A 25,232-nucleotide genomic window follows, 5' to 3' on the forward strand; every position below is an offset into this window, starting at 1 on the left:
AGCTTTAGGGAAGTGTGAGTGTTTGGGAGGAGTTAGTGTAGGAGGCAACCTGTGGGACCCTGTAGTCACTTTTAGGCAGAGAAGAGGTAGGCTACAGGGATATCTATGTTTTTCTGAAATTTAGGTTTTCCTCTTACTGTGTCCCCTGTCCCACATTCCCCCAGCTTTCTGATTGTGTTCCCTCCCAGTCTCCTTTTTTTAATAGCTTTTCCTGCTCTCTTGAAGAACAGCATGTGTGACTTAATTTTTTAATATTAATTTGTCCATCTTGACACCTTCTGTTTAAAAACTGAGGATTAGCTCAGCTTTGTGGCCACTTTCATTTTAGGCTGGCACAATATAATGTGTTGTGACTGTGCTTAGTAAGTGTATGGTAACTTCTGTCAACACCAAGGCTACAATTCTACTGCAAATGTAAATGTGATTTGCTGTGCTATAATAATGCATGTAAGAGATTTGCAGTTTCAAGACCTATTTTGTTAAGTACAGACTGCATGGATTTTTGTTTTGTTTATACATTATTAGATTTTAAAGAAAATCTAATGTATGATGCACTTCTGTTTAGACAGTGAAAATGATAAACCTTTTTTGTGTGTGTGCAGTTGGCTTGTCATCCACAGTCACTTTCTTTTTAAACTTTTTTTTTTGAAGATATTAGCTTTCATCCTCATCAGGAACATTCCTGGATACGTGCGATCTGTGTATAGCTCGTTCTTTGCCTGGTTTGGCAAAATTTCTCTGGAGGTAAGCAGAATGATCAGAAGTGCAGTGAATTGAAACTTAGAAATATAAAGTGATTTTAATATCTAATTGTAGTATAACACGTTAATACTGAAAATATTTATTGTCTTATTTAATACTGTGCTGTTGTGTTTGACCTCTTTTTGCACTGTAGCTTCCATTTACACTTAAAAATCACAGCTGAAGTAGCAGTCTCACAGTAGCAAACTTCTTTCTCATGCTGTTTTGAGGGGGGAGTTTAGCATTGTGAGAGTGTGGATTTAATGCTGGAGTAAGCTGTGGTACCTTTGCCGTTAGAAGATAAAAACTTTAGCTGGTTGAAGAATCAGCATGAATTGTACTGCCTCCTATAAATACATTTATAAATGTGCTTGCCCCAGAAGGCTTCCCTGCATTTTTAAACAAATGTAACTTTACAAACAAAACCCTTCTTAGTGCAAATATTCTCTTCTTCCTCTGAGCATAGACTTTGAAACAGTAGGAATTCTCTTGCTTTCCATTATAGTTGCTGTCTAGTAATAATAAATGTTCAGTTTTATTGTATTACTCCACTATATTTTAAAAAAGGGAAAGGAACTTAAAGGAGAAACTCATTGTAGCACAATGTATATGTAGTATGTGATTTTGGATTTTTTTTTTAAGGGAACACATTTTTCCTGTTCTGACTCCTGATGAACGTGCTGGTTAAAGTGGTTTCTGATTAGAGTGCAACTCCAGGCACCTTTGCATTCATTGGCAGTTAAAGCTTTATCTTTATTTGCAGGCAGGTTAGTTCAGTCCCTCACCAGAGAGACAGTGACTGAGTGGACCTCGTTTCTGACATGACATGAACGATGCACTCCTGTGCCATGTGTGGTTAGGGTCTAAGCAAATCTATTTGACTGTGTTCTGTAACAGACCAATGGGTTTGTCTTATAGCAAATACACGTGGAAGGCAGCTTCTGAAAGTATGTTATTTAATCACAAATGCGTGACTTAAGCAGAAGTACAGTGTGTCAGTTGATGCAATAGTAATAATTATGTTTTCATGTAAGTATTAATAAATGCACTCTTTTTTTCTTCTAGCTTTTCATTTGCCAATACCATATTTGGCTGGCAGCAGACACAAAGGGGATCTTGGTGCTTATTCCTGGATATCCAATGTTCAATATTCTTGTCAGCACTTTTATATTTGTGTGTGTGGCACATGAAATTTCTCAGATCACTAATGATCTAGCACAAATTGTGGTTCCTAAAGATAACTCAACTCTGCTGAAAAGGTTGCTATGCATAGCTGGATTTTTTTCTGGACTGCTCGTCTTCGCAGCAGTGCAAGATCAGTCAAGGCATTAACTTGAAAAGATTCTTGGAAACTTTCTTCAGGTTCACTTTGTGTCTGCCTGAACAAAAATTCTCAACTGGATGTACAAGGAAACATTTAAATTAAGTGTGTGGAAAATGTATATAGTGCAAATGTACATATTTTGTGTGGAAACGGCCTTCTCAAAGTATCTGAAAAACAAGAATGCACTGTACAGACTTGCATGTGAAAATGAGTTTTTTCTACTGGATACACGTTCCTGTTTACATATCTGTTTAAACCTGACATGAAGAAGTGAAGGTAAATGGTTTAGCAATATCATGTGCATATCGTGGAATTAGCTTTACTTTAGGTCACTTGAATGAAGAGTGGACATTGCTAAGTATCACCTACACGTAACACATGCTGTAATCAAGGAACAAAATGCTGTAATCAAGGAACAAAACACTTTGTTGGCTTCGTTAATGGTCACCTTTAGCTAATATGAATCATCAAGTACTGGTTAACCAGGGCATTTTTCTGAACAAAATGGTAATTTTTTGTTCAGAAATTAGTATTTTGGGTGGAGATAGTGTTTGTTATATGAAACCCTTTATACATGGAAATAAGTGTCATCACCAGTTCAGTGACTTAAAATTATATACAAGTTTACATAATGTTTTATGGATTTTTTTTCACAAAATTTAAGATGTTTTCAGCCGGTGTGGTGAATTCTGAGGTGAAGTTTTTGTTACAAGGAAAATTTTATTTTTTTCCCCTCCTAAAATTGTTTGGTTTTTCCTAAGTTTTCGACTAATTCATGTATGTGTGTGCAGTACCCATACAATCCTAGTGAACAAACAGATGAATACTTTTCAGAGACTAGGCACAAGATTGAGAATTTTTGGAAGACCCCCGGCCTTTTCCAGTCAGATGAAATCCCATCAGATCCACTCCATCAGATCCTAAAGAAGCAGAAGACGGGGACAGTGATCTAGGAACCTCTCTCTGTAGGTGGTCTCATCAGGGAAGCAGTGCCATATTCTACCCTGTAAGAACATTGCCATTTGAAAGGATGTGAGTCAAAGATGCAGGTTGATACGTTTATATCACAAGGAGGAGGGATTGAGTTGATCTTGTTGCATGCAGACGGTGCAGTCTCAGAATTACAAATGCTATGAGATTGGAGGTGTTGGGTGGAACCTTTTTTCACCATCCTTTTTAGCAGTGCCCGTCTTTCTTATTACCATAATTACCATTTAGCATAAAAAGTAAACTAGAAAGAACCATCCCTTCAGAGTGGCAGTGACAAGCGGTAATTGATGTACCACTTGCTCAGTTTAAGTTACCATCTTTCTTTGCTGTTGCTGGTTTTGGTTCAAGTGATAGGTTTACCTCTAGTTGCTCTTTCATTTTATTCTTCTACTGATTACTTGTTAGCACGTTGGTCAAAACCATGAACACAATATTGTTTTCTGAGCATATGTGCAATTATGTATGATTATAAACAGTATGTGTCCTAGTTTGTACTGTGTGTACTGTCACATACGTGTTTTTCATCTTATCTCAGTTAAAAAAATTGAATTCAAACTTGCAGCCGCCAATGAGTGCAAAAAAAAATTGTGAAAAGAACGGCTTCAGTTTTGCTTTTTGATGGAGAAGAGCTTGTTTTAAAGAATGATCAGTCATTCATCATAAAAAAAGAAAAAATAAATCCTTAATTTCCCCCAGATTCAGCAGTTCTACTAAGTCTGCCAGCTATTTTGAAGCTATTGGAAAGATTTTCAGCTTTTTGTTCTCGGCGTGCATCACTTCCAGTGTTTGGAAAGTTACCACCTTGGTCAGTGCACCTGAATGGTTGAAAGAAGTGGTGTAGGTGAGCGCTTGCGTGGGACAGGATCTATAACCCTCATCTGTGCCAGTATTAAGAGGAATGGGGAACTGTGAGTCTGAGGGATAATTATGCCTTTGTTTTTCACAACTTTTAAGTATTGTAGATATAATTTTATTTATCTCTTGTACAGATTTGGTTAAAAGATTTATTTTTAATGTTTGAAATAATGCACTTGTTTACTGTTACTGTATGTGGGATATTTTCTTTTCAGGTTATGTAAAAATATTAAGTAATTTAAACATTAAATAAATGTGGTGTGGATGCTTATTTTTGTAATGAGAGCAGCATCAATTGAGTAAAAACTTGTGGCTTGACTCTAGCTGTTTGCTCTCCAGTTCACTATCGTGCCTACCTTCAATTACAGATCAGTATTACAGTATCTCCAAGGGATAACTGAATACTTCAAACAAAGGGCAGATATTCACTTGTAACACAAACTATTCCAGCTGCAGTGCAAGAAGAATTATTCTTCTGCTGTAAATTGCACTGTCCCCAGTCTGATGAATTTCCAGCCCCACCCACCCCTGGCGCTTGGGGGCACTGGAGCAGAACTCCACAGCAGGGGTGTCGAATGCTTTTTCCTGCTGGGTTACAAGCTAGAAACTGTGGCAGAGCTGTGCATGAAAGCAGAGGAACTGACTTGGCTTTTCCTCAGTCTGGCAAAATCAAGAAACCCATCCTTACCATTTCTTTGGATTAAGGAGTTTAGCTTTTAATCTAGGTATTTAAGTCCCTCACTAAAGAGACAGGGTTCCTTAAGCAAAGGGTGCAGAGTGGTAGATCCTATCCCCAAAGCTCCTTGTGTAAGGGGGGAAGAGTACATCTAAATTGGGCACCTGGTAAGCAGTGCAACTACTCCCCCATCCTCTCCAGTTCCATCTGCTCAGGCATCTCCCCCAGCTGAACAGAAACCCTGCACAGCTCCACCTTGGCCCTTGGGCACTTTCCAGTCTAGTATCACTGTACATGGCATTAACAACTCTAACACAAAGCTGTTCAAGCATCATTATGTAAAAATAACCAGGCAGCAACATCACTATTTAACGCTTTCCTGTTTATTAGACTTTATATTTTGTAAATTTACATAGACAGCTGTAGTGCTTGCTGTTTATTACGACTGGGTTGCACCCATCAATTAATACAGCATCGGTTCATACTGTCATCGTACACCATTAAAAGAAGCTGTGAATTTACTGCTTTAACTATCAGCATTTTTAGCTATTACTGATTCTTTAGCCAGCCTTATAAATCTGTCATTCCATAGTAATTATTTTAATAAGTAAAAATAAATAATTTCTTATTAAACTTACCTCAAATGAATGAAGCTTTCAATCCCAAAATAGTTCAGGTGTGCTCAATACCCAGGTCACCTACATAATTTGGTTCTTTTCAGGAGGGGTGGAGCCACCCCCACTGGTACAAACCAATTCTTTATGCACATATATAACGATTTTAAGAAATCTTAAATATATTGGCACTGCTACATATTAATACAAATAGATTGTCATGTTGTTGTCAAGTTATTAGAAACTATTATGCTCCAAAATCAAGAATATTTACAAAGTTTACTCTTTTGTTGCATTAAACCCCACCATTTAAAATCCATTCCATTCATTTCTGTTCCAAAGCACTGACAGCTCAAACATTTGAAAGTCATGAAAACTAATAGAGCTGTTAGAAACCAATTGCTGATTGTACTTAAGTTTTTCACATCCTGGATAAGAGCGGTAAATTTGTCATTTACTCTAAGTCTCTGTGCACTTTTTTAATTCCCTCCTCCCTTATAACTATCCAAGCTGCTGGAAGAAAGGAGGGTCTGCCAGGAAGCAGATGGACTGACGCAAGCTTCCTTGGTCCCTTTTGGATGAGGTAGGTGTAATGGAGGCCACTTGGAAAGGCAGGAGGAAGGGCTCTTTATTCAAACTGTTTCAGAAACTGACTTCATTTTTCAACGTAGGTGACTGCAGCTTGAGCTGCTTTGGGTCATGTGAAAGCCACCAGCAGGGCCCTGTGGTCAGGCACATTTGCTCACATACTCTGGGTAGTGTTAGCCGTGAGGGCAGCCCCGCAACCTCTTGACGTTTAAGGCTCAGCAGTGTAAAAGTGCATACGCTGTACTGAGCACTGACCAGACAGATACATTGAGCAATAGTTCTTGTACTCGTTGCACAAAATCTGCCTCGAGAGCAGCTCAGGACTGAATTTAACAATGCTGAAGTGCTGCATTCAGGTCGACTCCTAAAAACACATCATTACGTTACTGTTTAAGCAAACAAAATAAGGGTTTGTGTTGAAAGAACAAAGTCGTAAAAAAAAAAACCAAACACCAACAAACTCTAATGGCCTTATTTTAGTTTCTTTTTAGCCTCAGTCTTAAATTACTCAGAATTACTCTTTAAAGCAGGCTCAGCTCTCTGCATACAACACGCTGCTCTGATGAACATCCAGCTTCGGGAGGACAAAGTAGTAGAGCAAAAAGACAAACCGTATGTATCAGCTTCAAACAGTCTTTGAGGTAAAACTGCAAGAACTGTTTGTGTGAGCGGTCCCAGCAAGAGAGCCCGGAATCATCTGTTGTGCTGTACTTGAAGATTTAAAGCAGCACCAGAGAAATTCATTTAAACTGCGCAAAACAACGTCAGGAGATAAATTCTCACCTACAGAAAATTAAGGAAGCCTCAAAGCAGTTCCTGGTAGAAAGTCCATATAATTAAGCTTTTGGCTGCACAAATGCCTCAAAGCAGCCCCCTCCCAGACAGGCAGGTATTCCCTCACCTCCTTTTTAAGATACTAAAGAATAATCCTTAGTTTATTGTAGTACTCCCACAACTTTATTTTGCTCTAAATAGAAAAAAGAATGTGGAGGATATAAAATCCAAACCCTACCAGGGCATCAGGAATATCACAAAATAAAAATTTAAAGCATATTTTTAAAGAGTTCAAAGTCAGTCCATAACAAAATTTACCCTTGCTTGCTTGCAGACATTGGTTTCTGCCTACAATAGTTTGTAAGAGTTTCTTCTAACATAGCCAGCTTAATGAATGGATAGATTTTAAATGTTTTATTGCTTACAAGCTGTCAAATAAGTTAAAGATCTGGTAAAGGAACAGAAAACCTATTTTCACTAGGAATAGTTTCAGGCTTTTGTGGTTTTGCCTTTTCAAAAATAACCTTATATTTTTATAATCTCTACTAAAAATGAATGCCTAATAAATCTGGAATTTCTAAGCTTCATCATATTGTAGAAGTTTTCATGCCTATACAATAGTGCTTTTCATGTGCAAAGGCGAGGCAGTGGTACCATCCCAGTGAGCTAAAGCCTTTAAACCTAAGCCTTTAAACCTAGAGCTCATTTTGAAGTTTTGATTTTCCTGTTAAAACTTTCAGGAGATCACAAGATGGAATAAAGTTCGCTATTTATTAATACATATACTTGAAAGATTATTTTCTGAATGTAACAAATATAAAAAGTTATCAGTGTTTACAAATTCTCAAAAACGTTCAAAGTACAAAAGGCTACGGTACATGAGTTGCGTGGGCGTGATTGGACTTTCTGGCACTGAAATCACCGTAAGACTGTGGGCATGCACAACATACACCAGAAAAACTCATGCGTCGATCAGAACAAATCCAGAAATAAGACATTTTGCTGCTTGCTTTGATTACAAATTCATTGCTTCTGTTAGTTTTCTTTCCTCAGGGATACCATTTACCTGCAAGCAGATGAGAATGCATATAATCCATCCGTGGCAGATGACAGTTGAACAATATTGAAGCGTTAATCGGTAGCACTGCACATAAATAGTATTTATTAGACCTTTATCAACAACGACAATGGAAAAACAGGACAAGGACAACCCGGACCAAAAGACAACATGTATGAGAAAACGCTTTGCTTGCTTTCTTCTGGGAAAAGAGATCTGTGAAAAGGTTGTTTAACTGGGAATTTCTCTTTCTATCTGAGACCTAACAGACCTCATATGGAGACTGTGAAGCTCAGAATGAAAAATGCTGTATCCAGTGCACATTTACTGCTTAGTCTTTTGCATTACAGGAATATCGTACAAACTTTTTCATCTCTGTTTCTTAAAACAGTCCTCATGAATTTTGCTAATCATCAGCGAGACAATTATAAAACTTACTTAATATGCCTTTTCATAATGGAGACCAAAAGCAATTTTCAGCAGTGTAATATAAATGTAAGATGTCAGTTGTTGCCTTTTATACAATTCCTTCCCAATTATGTTTTAACTTTGTGAAATAGCTGAGCATTATGTCAGCTGTTAAATCTGTTTTTTTATATAAGGATAAAAAAAATGCTTCTTATTGGGGATGCAGATAGTTCCTGTAGAGGACAGTGGTTATTAGACGTGGTCTGCTCTTCAAATTATTAAATATGGTCTACTGAAGCTTTAAAATAGAAATATATTCATATTTGTGGTGCTGACTGTGGTAATAATCCTGAGTATATTACTGGGAATTCTCTCTGTAGGGAAGGGAGAAGGTTAAAACAATTAATGCCTAGTTCTATAATACTTCTGGTCTTAACTGTTTTAGTTCTCTAAATTTCTTTTTTGAACAGCTCATTACAATTCATTGCTACATTTGGTCTGATGCAATAACAAAAGTCTTAGGAGCTCCTGAATTTTGTTTTAAACTGTACCATTCTAAAAAAATCTAATCTTCTGACAACATGCATCATAGATATCCTTCAGAAGATAGACTGCAAGAGGCACACGCCATCATAGCACAGAAGTACTTGCAGTGTCATCTGCATGACTGAATTATGAAAGAGGGTATCATTGTCACCTAAGAGAAGATGAGGAAACATCTACCCAAAACATTTTCCTTCTCCCCCCCAATTTCTGAGAGCTTGTCACAGGCACAGTTGGTGATGAATATGAAAGAAGAGGTGTATCATAGAATCATGGAATAGTTTGGGTTGGAAGGAACCTTAAAGCCCACCCAGTTCCAACCGCCCTGCCATGGGCAGGGACATCTCCCCCCAGACCTGGCTGCCCAAGGCCCCATCCAACCTGGCCTTGAACACCTCCAGGGATGGGGCAGCCACAGTTTCCCTGGGCAACCTGTGCCAGGGCCTCACCACCCTCATGGTGAAGAAATTCCTCTTTACGTCTAGTCTAGATCTGCCCCTCTCCAGTTTATACGCATTGCCCCTAGGCTTATCACTATAAGCCTTTGTAAACAATCCCTCCCCAGCTTTCCTGTAGCCCCTTCAGGTCCTACCAAAATAACCTACTACCGAAAATACAGGCACCAGACAATTTTGAAGATCTGTTTTTATGGCAGTTCTTCACTTGCAAGCAACAAACTCCTTCCAGCTTCTCTTTCATACCTTTTTAAAAACTTCTCACTGCTCTCAGAATACAGAACAGCCAGGTGTGTTCTCATCTTTTTACTGCAAGACAGGCTGGAATTCTTCTAACAAAACCATCATAAGAGAGCTGAACTGTGTGACGTTTTTATTCTGCCTTCTAAATGCCTGAAGTAGCAAGCATTAAGAGCTACATGAAATAACCCAAACCAGCACTGGAGGCTCTTTGGGGTATTGCCAGGGTCATCTGCTGTTTCCAGGTTATGTGTAATAAAGCACACAGGTAGCCAAGAGAGCAGAACTGCAGTCAGGTTCTTTTTTCATAAATGTGTTTTTAATTTCCCTATAACAAAAAAAAACACACGGGCAGAAGCATCTATTATATACTTGCCTCAAATCTTTGAAATGTTGTCATACGAAATTCTCCTTTAATCCCCGAAAGCAGTAATGAAGAAGAAGGAGTTTGAATGAAAAGAAAGAGTTGCTTATGTAACTCCTATGTTAAAACAAGTCTTCCTCTTGGAGCTGTAATTCCCATATCATGTTCAATACGTATAAATCTGGAGTTCTGCCTAAGTACCTCTTTGAATAGTCAAAAATTACACTTTGGCCTCTACGTTTTCCTTGTATGATCCTTACCGCCTTTCACACAGCTACGGCTGTAGCTTCTTCTCAGACCCACTACACTAACTGGAGAGAACAATCAGCCTTAGTTGATACTCTGATGTAATCGCTCACAACCTCATCAGTACATTATCATTTGTGAAAATGATGTAGAAGTGATACAAATAAAAGGGAAACCAGCAGCATGGATATTTGCCTCACTGCAGAGTCCCCAAAATCAGCTTTCTAGTAACAGCAATAAAGAGCTACTTCATCAGATCTTAATGAATATTGATGGGAATTAGAAATTTTTATTTCCTATCAAGTTTTAGAGAACCTGAGGAGTGAAACCACATTTGGGAAATCTGGCTGTAGCTTCGTGTTGTAAATTATTTCTACAAGGCCATTTCTAACTTCGCTGCACCAGATTCCAGTGTCTTATGCTGAGTCCTGACGTAGCATCTCTCCTACCTGTTCAACCAATCCCATTCCATATTTTCCACTGATGTATAAAAATAATTCTGGAATGACAATGCTGTAGTACTTTACTATATTTGAAAACGGTTTCCCCTGTTCATAGACATACGTGTTTTCACTAGTGATTCCTCCACACTGCTCACCTAATAGCTACCAAATTTTCTCAGTACTGACCTGCACTCTGCTGCTGTGGGATCTGAGTCTGATGTGGCAGGTTCCTATAAAAAATAATTTAATAACTTTAATGTTCCCATAAAAAGTCTGAAATATATTATGCATGAAAATTCAGTACTTAAAATTCAGTTTTTGTTTTTGAAGCAATAATCCATTTTTGTTATGCAAATATAAATTGTCAGATACCTTTGTCAAAAGGTTAGCCAAGTCAATGACAGAAAGAAAACAAGTGTTAAAGGGTAGTTCCTATGATTTCACTTGTCACCTAGGTTCAAAAGCTCAAGCGTGGTGAAATGCCAGAGGTAATGGGAGTCACCGCAGGCTTCTGATGTTATGCAAAGTTTCCATAAGTGAGGAACACAGAAAAGCTGACAAGTTTTTGCAACTTAATTACTGACGGTGGAATGAACGAATGCTCAACTAGTTTTACACATCAGATCACTTCATTTATCAAGGCAAAGTTACATTTTTGCGACCTGCTTAAGTGTATTTTCACAGGTACCATATTTTAAGGTTGTTTTTAGAGAAAGGAATTAGGGGTTGGCATGTAGGTGAAGTGGATAAATACTCTTTGTACAACACAAGAAAGCGTTTGATACAGGCTTTGACACAACAGTCATGAAAAAAAAGCTATTCTGAATAGAGAAGAAACTGTAAAATACAAGGTAGAGTGCTTTGCAGTAGTTGTACAAGGGGCAATTTATACAGCTGTACTTTCTGGAGAATTTAGCTTTGCGACCGGGAGAAGAAAACACTCTTATAGAACTTATCTACATTATACAGGGAATTCAGGGCAACCGCATGTAAATTAGGGCCAAATTAGTGCTGGCTGTGGACCGATATCACTGGGGCTGTGCAGGCCTGCTGGCTGAGGAGCTGCTGACTGGAGCCAGTGTCCTAGCACGGCACTGAAAAACAACGGCAAGCACTTCAGAGAGCACCGTCTCAGATCTGATGAACTCCAGACACCTCAACCAAACCTTCCCAGCAATGCCTTTTTCCTACAGCATCCCTGACCTGTCTGAATTAGAGCACGTGCAAAGCACTGAGTCGATAGTTTCATTAAGTTGCTGATAAATGAACTTTAAGGAACAGAAATTAATGTTTTTCTGGTTTCTGTTTTGGAGAGAAGCGGACAACAATGGAAAGAGCCGAGAGCTCTGAGCATTTTCATTGGCAAATCTGTATTTATTATCTAACGGAATATGCTCTTCTGTTCAATGTTAACATCTCAAGCATAAACCGTATGTAACTAAATACTTAGGGAGTCTGGATTTTCTGGTATGAAACTACCACTAACCCACTGTTTAGTTTTATACCAGAACTCCAAACACATCAGTTAAGAGGCAGGGTGTCTAAAATAGAACAGTTTCAATTGATTCCTCTGTCAAAAGTACTTTTTCCCCAAAATATGTAGAAATGTAACTGTTCCACGCAAAGCTTCTTGCCAAGTCTGCAGACTAAATCCCAGCCATTTAATTTACAACGGGCCTTTCTTTCTGCTTGTAATGCAAATATCAGAACAATCTTGCATTACAGAGCCCTTACTGATACCTCCACAATAAATATATTTCAGATGGCAAGCAGTGGATTCTGTAGTTAAATTCAGCAACTTGATGAGTATTAAAAACATCAAATGGAATCTGAATACTTACTGCTGCGTTTGCATCAGTGGCATGCTGGTATTGTCGTAGCTGTCTGTGTGAAGGGGTGGCACAATCTCACCAGTCACTGGGTGAAACACGGGAAGTGTTGAAAGAGGCCATGCTATCTCTCTATTTTTAGACATGTCACGCAGCTCTTTGGTTGATTTCTGTATAGCACTGTGGTGGACCAGCTGGATGCTACATCAAAAGGAAATAAAACAGTAAATACATATTTTAAGTCCCTTGTCATAATGGATAGCCTTTTACAATTATTAGTTTTCTTAAAGATACAAGGACTCTGATGCATACTACAGACTCTGTGGTGCAGCAATTACAGTCAACCTTTAGACAGGATTTATTTCATTTTTAAGGCAGTAATTATTCCATTAGAAATTATTCCATTAGATTTTAATGTCTGGATAAATATTTTTTGTAGGATCCAAGACTGTGCAATTTATGGCTATTGTTCCATTTATTTGCTGCAGTTAAAAGTTTGGGTTAACTCCTGATTCTCTTGGTAGGTTTATAAAAACTCATAGATGAATTTTAAATCACCCCACAGTACAGGCACCAGATATCTCCCAGCATATTTGCTCTCCTGTCCACTGCCTTTAAGATACAGGCTGGGAAGTCCAATAAGCAGGAGCACAAACGACATATTAACATACCTATTTCTAACAGCACTACTTTATTTTGAATTGACAAGTCATCGATTTCAAACCCTTTTTATTCTGCTCTTTTATCCTTGCCAAGACTCTGATTTAAAAGCAGCTTTCACATTTATGAATTAAACCATGGATCAGAGAAGATGAAAAAAGATTATGACACACATGTATGAAGCATGACAAGCTACTGAGAATGAAAATTAAATGGTAAAAGAAAAATAACAGGAAAGAAGACACTTACTCTGGTGTTTGCATGTTTCTCTTTTCCCTAAAAACAAAACAAAATTTATGAATTAAATAATAGCATTGATAGTTGGAACATTAAATCTATCTGATGATGAAAATAGTACGTGACGTAGAAATGCTGACAAGGTTATTGCTAAACGCAACTTGGCAGCATTTGCCACTGGGTTTATGATGAGGCCTCAATGAACGCACGTACAGAGATGTGATAGTGATGATGGACACACACACAGAGACAGGCACACAGAGAAATGAAAATGCAAGTTAAAGAACAAGCTTCTGGCTAAAATAAATTCTGTGACAAAATGGAATTGTAGTTTGCGTAAGAAATGGGAGAAATTACGTTACTTGCTGCTTTCCTTTTATGTGTTTTGCTTTTATGTCTGAATTCAGTGCATCTCCTCAACCAGATTTATTTTATAAAAGCTAGCATTTTAGAAATTACTTAATATTGTCCTGAACCAATGACTCTTTATTAGTATCTTATTTGTTTGGGGCAGTTTGAAGGGTTCTGCACCTGTGAAGGTTAGGTGGAGTTTAGTGCATGTGTTGAGATTTTTAACCCTTTCAACTAGAACAACTAATGGCCCTAAACCCTTTCTCTTAAAAATTATTGTATGTGCTTAGATGAAAAACAGTTCAATATTTCAAGCAGATATCCTTTGGCCTGTTTAAAATGTCTTTAATGAACTGAATGGATTCTTCTAACAAATAGTCTTCTGTGCACTATAATCTTAGAAATATCTACAAGTACTTATTAGTGTGTTAAAGTACTCACACTCCTTCCCGTCGGCAGCACATGATATAGGCAAGTATTAGAAAAAGCACCAGTGCTATTGCCGAGGGCACTGCCAGTGTAATTAGGAAATCCGAGTAATAGTCTCTGCTTTTCAGTGTATCAGAAGGTGGCTTGTATTCTCCACCATCAGGCAAGATCCCCTCTCCACGAATCACTTCCTGAAAGGTGGAAACTTGTTTTGTATTGTCAACCTGATACCCAGAAAACAAAAAAAAAGAAGAAAAAAAAAAAGAAAAACAATTATATAACAAAGTAACAGAATGTAAAAATAAGCAGTATTTAACCACGCATAACATATAAAAGAATCCACATAACACATTGACAAATTCTATACAATTTAAACCAATCATTTCTTTTCAGCAATAACACCTTATATCTTGTCAAAAGCTTCTGATCAATGTGATAAGGAATATTAAAATTTATTACTTTGTTTTGTGATAAGGAATAGTAAAATGTATTCATTTGTTTAGTGTCTACCAGAAATACTACGGATTTTTACCAATTCTTTTTAGGGATATACCACACAAATAGTATTTGAGTAAAAATTCAGTAAATATTCTTATTGCAAATAAATTACTTAACACTGATTTCTTATTGGTGAATTAATCCATTTCTTCCTACCCTTCCTAAATAACAACACTGCCCTCTCATGCATGAAGGTGGTACAGATGAAGAGTGAAATACCTAAGATTTTCTTCCTCCTCCTTCCTATCGAGCTCCATATCCAGTGCCCAAGAAAAAGCACGAGGCACAAACTGAGCTGCTGAGGACTGGGTGGCTCTGTTGCCTCCCCCTGCCCTGCATTTAGGTGCATTTAGTTGATCAGAGCCAAGGATTCCAAGGTTTTTTTTCTACCTCCTATTCCAAAGGATCTCCAGAAGGCTGCATTCCTGTTCACAAGTAGTTTGGGTTTTTTTATGTCCTCATCTAACATTTCTGCAAATGAAATTTTTTTTTGCAACTGACTTTCATATTGCACTGAATTGACTGCCTTTCCCACATGACTTTGCAATTTTCTGCCTTAATTTCCTTGTTAACTTCAGTTAGATACTACTTTTAAATGTCATCAGGGTTAGTTTTTAAACTCTCTCCAAATCATTAATGAAAATAAATTATATTTCCTACACTCTTGACCTTTTGCCTGACACTGTTCATTGAGAAATCCTGCAACTGATAGTCATTTCTTTCTAATTTACACTTTAACTCCTAAGTCAAGGTGTATTAAAAGTTCTGCAATGGATGAACAGGTTTTCATGGAATGCTAGAAATAATGTTTTCTTGAGCTTCAAATGCATACGTATACATATATATACGTATCTCAAGTGCAAGACAGTTTTACAAAACTTAATTTTTGTATTTTCCACTCATTAATTCCACAGTATCTTTTATGTTAGGTATACCAAGTTCCACCTGGCTGCTTAGCTGAATCTCAAATCCTAACCTATGCACAAGAAATTTCTATGCACTTATTGATGTGACTGACAAACCCATACATGGTGTGTGAGAACAAGCTATCAGAACACAGCATTAAGAGGAAGCAGGTATTACGTTGCCCTCTTTTCAGAATCTGGGACCCACAAACTTATATCCACTCTTTGACTTAGGTGCTAACCACCACCATCATCAGTGGAAGAACATAAGATGGTTGTGTTTTCACTCACTGGTCTATGTTCTGGTTATGGGAAACAGAGCTCAACTCCCTCCCAGACCATGGATCTCAGAGGGCTTCCTGCCCCTCAGCTTGCCTCGTGAAAAACGGACTGTGATGAGATAGAGGGAAGATTGTCTCCCTTTTCCCTTTGATGCACCAGGTTACAGCATACAGCAGCAATGCTGCTGACAACAGTAAACACTACTAAATGTGTTTAAATTCAGTGTTCTCAGCACACTGCCAAAACAAATGCTGAGTTCCATAAGGTTGTGTTAGGGTTGCAGAAGAAAATTAGGCTTCTCTGAGAGCCTGTTCCTGTTACACATCCCAGGGTGATCTTTGCTTTTCTCAAAAAAGCACAACAATGCTGCTTCATGATTAGTTTATGAGCCACTGTTACCATCAGAACTTTCTTCTGGAGTAGTATTCCTAACCAGCTGCTCTTCATTCTGCATGGGTACTGCTGATTATTCTTGCATTAGTGCTCTACTCCTCTGCTGCTACTTTGCAATTCACCCTCTTTCCTAAGGCTATTCCTCTAATTTCTCAACACCTTTCTGAATTCTATCCTATCCTTCTGTACGAATAAAAGCTAAATGTGGGAATAAGGCTAAATGTGGGGAGGAATGGGAACCCTTTAGTTTTCTGAGAACGAGGCAGTTTTTCTTTAAAAGCAATGCCCCTCAGTACCTCATCCACCCACACCTTAAACACCTCCAGGGAAGGCGAGCCAACCACCGCCCTGGGCAGACGATTCCATTGCCCAATGACCCTTTCTGTGAAAAATTTTTTCCTTATGTCCAGACTAAACCTACCCTGGTGGAGCTTGAGGCCATTCCCTCTTGTCCTGTCCCCTGTCACTTGGGAGAAGAGGCCTGCGCCCTCCTCTCCACAACCTCCCTTCAGGTAGTTGTAGAGAGCAATAAGGTCTCCCCTCAGCCTCCTCTTCTCAAGCCTAACAACCCCAGCTCTCTCAGCCGTTCCTCATAAGGCCTGTTCTCCAGCCCCTTCACCAGCTTCGTTGCTCTTCTCTGGACTCGCTCCAGAGCCTCAACATCCTTCTTGTGGTGAGGGGCCCAGAACTGAACACAGGATTCGAGGTGCGGTCTCACCAGTGCGGAGTACAGATCATCTGCAACATTCTCTCCCAGTACTGTATCATTTCTTGATTTTCCTTACCAGAACTACACAAACATAACCTTAAAAGGCTCATTTTGAACATGAAATATGTTTTAGAAGATTTTCAGAAAGAATTTTTTTTAACAGCAGAGAAATACTATTTAACTGCTCAGTGTTGTTGACTCAGTATTTGCAAAAATGTATATATAGACACACACTTTTTAGGAAAGCAAGCAAAACTAGCAGTATTAGCATACTGAATTAATGAACTACACCTACATAAATCTCTCATTACTTTTAGTTCTGTAAGTACTAAAGTTCTCTTTCCATTTATATAAATCACTGCCAGCGAAAACAAATAGGGTGGTCTCACTGGTACTCAACTCTAACAGAATTTACCATGAAAACCAAAACCCTTTCACAATCTTAAGTGTGTCTGCTAGATGGAAAATAATGTTAGTCAGTCATGAACATCTCCAGGGATGGGGCATCTATGACTTCTGAAGTATTCTGAAGTATTCTGAAGTGTTGATCTGCTGGAGGGTAGGGAGGCTCTGCAAAGGGATCTGAACAGGCTGGACCACTGGGCTGACACCAACGGCATAAGGTTTAACAAGGCCAATTGCCAGGTCCTGCACTTGGGGCACAACAACCCTGTGCAGTGCTACAGACTAGGAGAAGTCTGTCTAGAAAGCTGCCTGGAGGAGAGGGACCTGGGTGTGTTGGTTGACAGTCGACTGAATATGGGCCAGCAGTGTGCCCAGGTGGCCAAGAAGGCCAATGGAATCTTGGCTTGTATCAGAAACGGCGTGACCAGCAGGTCCAGGGAGGTTATTCTCCCTCTGTACTCTGCACTGGTGAGACTGCTCCTTGAATCCTGTGTTCAGTTCTGGGCCCCTCACCACAAGAAGGATGTTGAGGCTCTGGAGCGAGTCCAGAGAAGAGCAACGAAGCTGGTGAAGGGGCTGGAGAACAGGCCTTATGAGGGACGGCTGAGAGAGCTGGGGTTGTTAGGCTTGAGAAGAGGAGGCTGAGGGGAGACCTTATTGCTCTCTACAACTACCTGAAAGGAGGTTGTGGAGAGGAGGGAGCTGGCCTCTTCTCCCAAGTGACAGGGGACAGGACAAGAGGGAACGGCCTCAAGCTCCGCCAGGGGAGGTTTAGGCTGGACATAAGGAAAAAATTTTTCACAGAAAGGGTCATTGGGCACTGGAACAGGCTACCCAGGGAGGTGGTTGATTCACCTTCCCTGGAGGTGTTTCAGGCACGGTTGGACGAGGTGCTAAGGGGCATGGTTTAGTGTTTGATAGGAATGGTTGGACTCGATGATCCAGTGGGTCTCTTCCAACCTGGTTATTCTATGATTCTATGATTCAAGGCCAGGCTGGATGGGGCCTTGAGCAATGATCTGGTTGGAGGTGTCCCTGCCCACAGCACGAGGATTGAAACTGGACAATCTTTAAGGTCCCTTCCAAACTAAACCATTCCATGATTCTGTGACAAAGAGGAATTTGGCAGAGTTGTCTGGTCAGGCTACCAAAACTTCTACTTCTATCATGTCTGGCATAAAATACTATTCCTGTACATTCTTATGGAATAATAAAAAAATAACTCACCAGAGAGATTTTACACCAGTCAATATGGAATTGAGTACGAAATTTTTTATCGCAGGTTATTACAGGCTCCATTTCTTGACTGCATCTCAGCTGATTCTGTGGGTTTTCCACTTCTCGTAAGCATGAAGAGAATGGAACATCTGCCCCAACCATAACATAGACACTGCAGAACAAAAATGGAGTGATGACTATCAAGCATACCTCTCCCAAATCCCCAAAGGACAATGATGTACTCTTCCAAACGTTATCACTGTTGACAGTAACATTCAGCTGTGTTTTAAAAACAAAAATTACTTCTTAAAATTATTTGACAATACATTTTATCTAAGCGTATGAATAACTGACTGAAATCAAAAGATTTTGTTACGATACTTATTACAATGTAGTCCATTTTGCTGCATAAATAAATGTTTAATTACCATCAGAGTTGTCAACTTCTGTGAAGTCACAGAGCTTCAAGTGTAGGTGCCTCATGTAAGTAAATCACTTCTACTTTTGAAAATTACATTGAAATAGTATAATTTTATCTTAAGGAAACCTTCAGTCTTGCTCAGCATAGTATTTTTATAGGGTTTCTTCACATGTTTTGAAATAAAATTCACAAGGACTAGCTCTTTGTAAGCCTACTACTAATGCAAACATGCCAAAATTTCCAGCTTCTCCTAAAAGATTCAGTACCACAGCTATGCACTGCCAACAAAATATGCAGAATACTGAAAGCTGAATGTAAAGGTAATACTTCATTTAGCACTACAGTACATAAAATAAGGGCTTCTGTGTTAGTGGTATTATTCATTTTCATATTTAAATATGTAGAATGCTACTGAAAATACAGTCTGCTGCACCAGGTAATAATGTATCAACAGATCTTGTGGGAGAAATTACGTCCTGGTTGTCATTTGGTATACTGAGCATTATTTAACTAAATGGTCAAAATGTAGTCACCTGTATTAAGTGGCTCTGCTATTATTCTGGCTAGTGCAGAAGTTGCTTCCCTTCTTCAGATGTGCTCAGAAACTCCAGATGCAACAAAAGGGCTCTGAAACAATGTTTTCTGCACACATCTCAGATTTTGAACTCTCTTAGGTATCATTTGACCCTAAAATATCTAAAAATATCTAAAAATATCTAAAAATATCTAAAAATATCTAAAAATATCTAAGAATATCTAAAAATATCTAAAAATATCTAAAAATAACAAGGCGTCTCTATTTTTGCCATGGAAAAGCACTACCACAGCCACATTTTGGCAAGACTGAATCCTTATTGGTTTATTAAGTGAAGTACCATATTTCAGAACAGAATTTACGGTTACAAATCATAACTGGAAATAGTGCATGCTTGCAGTTTACACTGAGTAACCTAAGTTTGCCAGATACCTCAGCTTATCACTTTTAGAGAGAAGTCCACAGTGCTCCTGAAGCAGGTAATTAAGTTGCACTAAGTAAAAGTAGAGCTACAAATTACACTGTTACACATTAAATGCTCTTAGAAATCTAAGTGTCTTTGTAACCTCTGCTCTACCAGACCTTGAGAAGTAAGACTGGAACTACACAATAAGCATATTTCCTACCAACTGTTTTATAATTCATGGCATTCATTAGTATTCCCTGGATATCAAAATCAATGTATAGGAACTGTCACCTGTTGAAATGGTATCTAACACAATAAACACATGGTATCACAAGGGTTTGGAACATCAGCGAACTTCTCATATTGAATTCCAAACTACAAAACAGCAATTGCAAAGTTTCTAGAAAACCTAGAAAAACATTAAGCTTTTCTGTAAGAAAAAAAAAAAGAAAAAAAAAAGAAAAAAAAAGAAAAAAAAAAAGAAAAAAAAAAGAAAAAAAAAAGAAAAAAAAAGAAAAAAAAAGGAAAAAAAAAGAAAAAAAAAGAGTAAAGCAGAAACATTAGACGGACACATATGCTTACCCCTCTTTCATGTCATTAATAGGAAGTGGAACTCGCCCGCCCCTGTCAAGGGCTGAAGTAATGTTTATAGCATTCAAGCGTTCTGGCTGCCACACATTTTTCACTGCACCAAGAAAGTCGCCAAGAACTTCACTTGCTAACATTTCTTCTACATTCATATTCCTTATGAAGAACTCCGCTTGATATGGTAAAGGAAAATCTAGTTGTGATGAGAAAGGAAGAGTTTTGCCTTTAACACAGGCTCCATAACAAAGAATCTGAAGTAATGATTAATGTAATACCCAAGATGGACACACCTTTCCAAAATTCTTGTATTTGAACTAGCTCATTTTGAACGTAATGTGATTATGCTGAACTAGATAGCTAGTACCATTAGCTGTTCCTTAGGCTGGAAACCATTGGCTGTTTATAAAAACAACTGGAAGGTGAAGGAGTGGACGTGGACTAGAGTGAAAAGAGTCTCAGCTGGTAAATCTTCACTAAATGGATAAAATTACATTCTGGCTAACTTGGGGGTCAAAACCGAGCTGCAGTGACAACAGACTCCAACTTGCAATACTCCAGACTAAAAATATGTAAATATGATGAAAACTACTAATTTTAAGGGCACAAACATCCACATATGTCATAATCTATTGTTTCCTGAACTTTCCTATACAATTTTCTCTGCATAAAGAACAAGCAGAACTAAGAACTAAATATGCAAGAAGAGAGTAAAATCCTTCATGGAAGGTCCATTTGAAAAGACAGGGTGGGGGGGATCAAATTAATTAATTAAAAAAAAGCAAACAGACTGTTTTTATGAACAATCCTGCCTGACAGAATTAATCTAAATAAAAGTATCAAATTGGATCAAAACAGGGAAGATTCCCTTACTTCCCTTTTGTGACCCTATATTTGGCTTGATATATGGCAGATTAACTATTTTACAGTATTTCTTAACTTAAAAGAAGAGAAGCCCATAAGATGGCTTTGCTTATTCAGTTCAAAGCACAAGAAACTATTTTCTGTACGTACCTTCAGCTGACATTATATTAATTACCAAATTATGTCTTGCTGTCTCAAAGGTACGCCTATTATATGCAGTGATCTAGAGAGAAAAAGATATGAAAATCAGGTAAATGAAACCTCAATGAAAATTAAAATGATCATTTAGAAATACCTATCACCTGATATACTCATTCATTAATATAAAATTTGAAACACATGGTCTATTTCCTAGATGCAGTACTACCTTCAAGTCAGGCTCCTGGTATTTTCTCAACCAGTCTGCAGCCAAATACAATTATCCAAGGGATATATGTGCAAATAATATATTTTGGTCCAGACAGAAGTGCTCTGTCATACATGTGTATCCTTCCTTTTCTGCTATCTTTGATTTAAGACCAACCACAAGCAATGACTGGTTTCTCCATGACCCTGTCCCACCATCCAGCCCTCCTCCATCAATACTCCAAGATCTACATTCCTTGATAGCTCCTAGGGAACTCAACTAGTTGGAGATATTTAAAGGAAAGGGTGTCAGGATCCCAGCAATCCTAATCTGTGGGACTGGGGTTTAGTTTAAGCCCCAGTGAAGTCATCCTCCATGAACAGATTCACAAGCATTGCCCCAGCACAAGGGGTTGGGTTTTTTTTTAAAATGGAATCTTTAACTGTAGGGGCACTGAAAACTAGTAGGTAGATGCAACATTTACGATTTATTTTTGGAAACTTATACCTTTGTGATCAAATTATGAAAGGACAACAATCTTGTACCTTAAATGTACAGGATGCCTGAAACTAGCACTTACTCTAGCAGTTACTCCTCAGAGGTGACTGCACTCCAAAGTTGTACTATGATTAAGTGCTCATTAATAAGAAATAGAGAATGTATTATTTTCTCTACTACATTTTTCCCTATGAGGTAATAAATCTTTCATGAAACAAACTGAAAAAGATGAACTCTCTTCCTAATTTTAGACTTTAGTTCATTTATTTCAGGGACAAAGGAGAGGCAGAGGAGTGTCAGTAGTGACAGAACTATGTTGCTTATCAGCAAATGGAGCTACAAACCACTGTGACGTTCATTAAAATAAACAGAAGGGACATACGTTGTACTTCTTTGAAGGGTTTAAATGCAGGTTCATTTAAGTGCACAGGAAAAGCTTACCTGACACAATTACATTGTACATAATGTAAATTTCATTACAAAAGTAATGGAAAATAAATTCTTGAGATTTTTCCGATTCTCGACTCTTGTTAATTTTCCCAAGGGTTATTTCAAAAAAAATTTCCAAATTTTTCCAAATTCCAAGGGTTATTTCCAAAACCCTAACTCTCTGGTTGTACATTTATACAGGAACATGACAGTACCCACCCCAAGTCTGCACCCCTGCAGTGAGCATCGCCAGTGTGGACCATGCACCAGTACCAAGTAATAATGATGGTGGTAGCGATTGCCTCTGTACTGAATAGTCCTGCACGCACAAACTGTCTTTGCGCAGCTTTCAAAGGAGTTTGAGCTCAGGAACACTACTTGCTCTATTGCAGTGCTATTTATAATGTTAGGCTCTTCTAATCACTGTCTCCTCCAGTTGACTGACCTACCCATGACATCACCTCAGGAATTATGACTTGAGTTAAATTCAGGCTGGGAACATACAGCACACCTCTCAGATGGCACTTGGAAGTGGATCAAATGCAATCGGACCTCCTCACATACTACAGAATTAATTCAAAAGCCACATCTGAGAGTGGGATTGCAAGGGAATTAATTTGCATGCTAGGCAAGGTTTAGTTCAAACACAGGCTTGGGGTCATGCTTACAAGAGAGGTCTTGATGTAGATCCTAGTATCTAAAAGCACTTGCCACTTAAAAAAGGGCAATTGAAAATAATGGTTTCCTCTACAGCAAGCTGAGCCTGCAAGTACTTCTGCACATGATTAATTTTACAGATGTGATTAGTCCCACTGAAATCAAAAGTGAACCACGTATATAAAATTAAGCATGGGTAAAATGATATACAGTATAAATTAACATTTAGAGATGTCATTCTTGAGGAAGAAAAATTGTATCAAGTGCAATTTAGGGAAAAAAGAAAACCTCATCAAAGGTTTAAGACAAATGGACTGCTGAAACAGCAAAGTGGCTGGGGCGAGTTAATGAGCAGATTTCTCCTTAACACTGTGACCTTCACGGTGTCTGACTCCATCTGCTATGATATACGTGGCAAAAAATATAGTCCTTTTTCTATTTCAATTGCTGCTCAATGAATAATTAGTGCTTCTAAATATTTGGATAGCTAGTTGCCAAAAATAAAGTAGTAGGTTTTGTCATTGTTACACTTATAATAATAGAACTAAATACATTTAAGTGCTAATTAAAATCTACCAATAAACATTCATACAGAACCAGAGAATATTTGACGAAAAATAACTTAAAAAAATAGAACAAACACCAAAACCCCCAAACCTGTTTACTGACTGAGCACTGTACTTTCCAGTGGGGAAAAGTCTGTCCCATACTTAGGGTTGAATGTTAATAAGTTCAGAATTCTTCAAGAACGGTTATTTACAAAGGTTTTTGCCATGTATTTTCAACAAAACTTTAATATATTCATAATTTACTGAAATGAAATGCAGCTTAGCAAGATAAAGGTCAAGAATGAAAAGGTGTTGCATCTCAGAATACTAAGCTTAGCCACTTATTGCTATTTACTAGTTATACGTAAAAAGTAAAACATGAAACGTCATACAGCCTGGCTTTTACCTTAAGAGGATATAATGATACTTAAGAGAAAATGTTCATGTTGCAAATCCCTGTCCTTGCCTTATAATCTTTTTTTTTTAACTAACCTGATGAAAATAAGAGGTAATACTTGTTGACAGTTTCGAATCTTATAGTCTAAAATAAAACACATCTTTTCCAACTTTTAAAAGCAAATACCTCAATGATGGTTGGTTTGCCCACATTCTCTACAGTTGGTGAGCCATACAACACTCCATCACTGTATGGAGTCCTTTGTATGTAGCGCAGCCATCCAGGTCTGTCAGGGTAACCCATTAAATTGGTATTAAATGTTATAGGATCATTACTTATTTCACCTAGATAAGAAAAAATTATATTAGAATATTTACAAGAAAATGATATATGCTTTGATTTTGACATTTCTGCTAGAAAGTCTTATTCTGACTTCAAGTTTTGTAAACTTTTCCAAAGAGGAAAAAAACCAATATTGCTAACCTGTATCATATCAGAAATATGTAAACTCCTACTAGGTATTAAGAAATTCGTATCTGAAAAGTGTAACTAAGTGCAGAGAGAGTTAGCTCTGGCTAACTGAGCGCTCATGCTCATCAGCTAATAGGTCTGATTTTCAGAGCTCAGTTCCACCTAGAACTGAAGCATCTAACCTCCTTTCTGACAACACCACAAAGGTCTCAGTCCTTTAATTCCAAAACATCTTTCTTTTATTTATGTTTTTAATGATGGCTGCAGAAACTCAATGCACCCAGGCTGACTGTAAAGAGTGACTGCGTAATCATCAATGCCTGAAAGCTTCTGTTAGCATCAGGATATACACACAGGTCTTCAGCACCAACACCCTGGCAGTAATTTCTCTTCAAAGAACAAATAGATCCACTGCTATCAAAAACAACAGGCCAGATGCAATCTCTAAAAGACCCCCAAGTTCTTGTGGGTGTTATTGATACACTTACAGTCTGGATTTGAATTCAGTTTATTTTAGCTTTTGTAAGTGAAGTCAGCCTATGCAGATACCTCTGCACTGTGCTCCTCCAACTCAGCTTGAAAATGGCAACAGCATTGTAGGACAAGGGACAAGAGCAGGTAGCAGGCAGGCTGGCACTGAAAGGAGAAACCGAGCCCAATGAAGAGCGAGCAGCTCATCTCCTCCTCAGAGGAACAAAGAAACCGAGACCTGTTGCCAAGGGGTATTTAGGTTTCAGGTATGCATTTACACATCCGGCTGTGGATAAAAGGGACCAGAACCACACCAAACCAGCATCAGGGTGCAAAGCGACTTTCCAGGTTCCTCCCACCTAGGTGCCAA

General features: G+C 38.3%; 2 protein-coding genes across 8 annotated transcripts in view; one reads left to right on the forward strand and one right to left on the reverse strand.

Moving 5' to 3' along the window:
- The window catches only part of CASD1 (CAS1 domain containing 1), a 29,859-nt gene extending 25,630 nt beyond the window's left edge, over window positions 1-4,229 (forward strand). For both annotated transcript variants that reach the window (XM_069859653.1, XM_069859652.1), the window contains 2 exons: window positions 652-744; window positions 1,807-4,229. In XM_069859653.1, coding sequence (XP_069715754.1) covers window positions 652-744; window positions 1,807-2,073 — 360 coding nt within the window. In that variant the 3' untranslated portion in view covers window positions 2,074-4,229. The remainder of the gene's footprint in view (window positions 1-651; window positions 745-1,806) is intronic.
- A 718-nt stretch (window positions 4,230-4,947) lies between these two features.
- The window catches only part of SGCE (sarcoglycan epsilon), a 34,259-nt gene continuing 13,974 nt past the window's right edge, over window positions 4,948-25,232 (reverse strand). For 4 of the 6 annotated variants that reach the window (XM_069859655.1, XM_069859660.1, XM_069859658.1 and 1 more), the window contains 10 exons: window positions 24,107-24,264; window positions 21,196-21,268; window positions 20,179-20,377; window positions 18,244-18,406; window positions 13,837-14,048; window positions 13,057-13,083; window positions 12,160-12,348; window positions 10,505-10,548; window positions 9,642-9,676; window positions 4,948-7,628 (listed from right to left, as the gene is read on the reverse strand). In XM_069859655.1, coding sequence (XP_069715756.1) covers window positions 7,578-7,628; window positions 9,642-9,676; window positions 10,505-10,548; window positions 12,160-12,348; window positions 13,057-13,083; window positions 13,837-14,048; window positions 18,244-18,406; window positions 20,179-20,377; window positions 21,196-21,268; window positions 24,107-24,264 — 1,151 coding nt within the window. In that variant the 3' untranslated portion in view covers window positions 4,948-7,577. The remainder of the gene's footprint in view (window positions 7,629-9,641; window positions 9,677-10,504; window positions 10,549-12,159; window positions 12,349-13,056; window positions 13,084-13,836; window positions 14,049-18,243; window positions 18,407-20,178; window positions 20,378-21,195; window positions 21,269-24,106; window positions 24,265-25,232) is intronic. The other 2 variants (XM_069859657.1, XM_069859656.1) reach the window with 2 other exon arrangements.

This window comes from Phaenicophaeus curvirostris, chromosome 6 (assembly GCF_032191515.1).
Source record: "Phaenicophaeus curvirostris isolate KB17595 chromosome 6, BPBGC_Pcur_1.0, whole genome shotgun sequence".
NCBI classification, from domain to species: domain Eukaryota; kingdom Metazoa; phylum Chordata; class Aves; order Cuculiformes; family Cuculidae; genus Phaenicophaeus; species Phaenicophaeus curvirostris.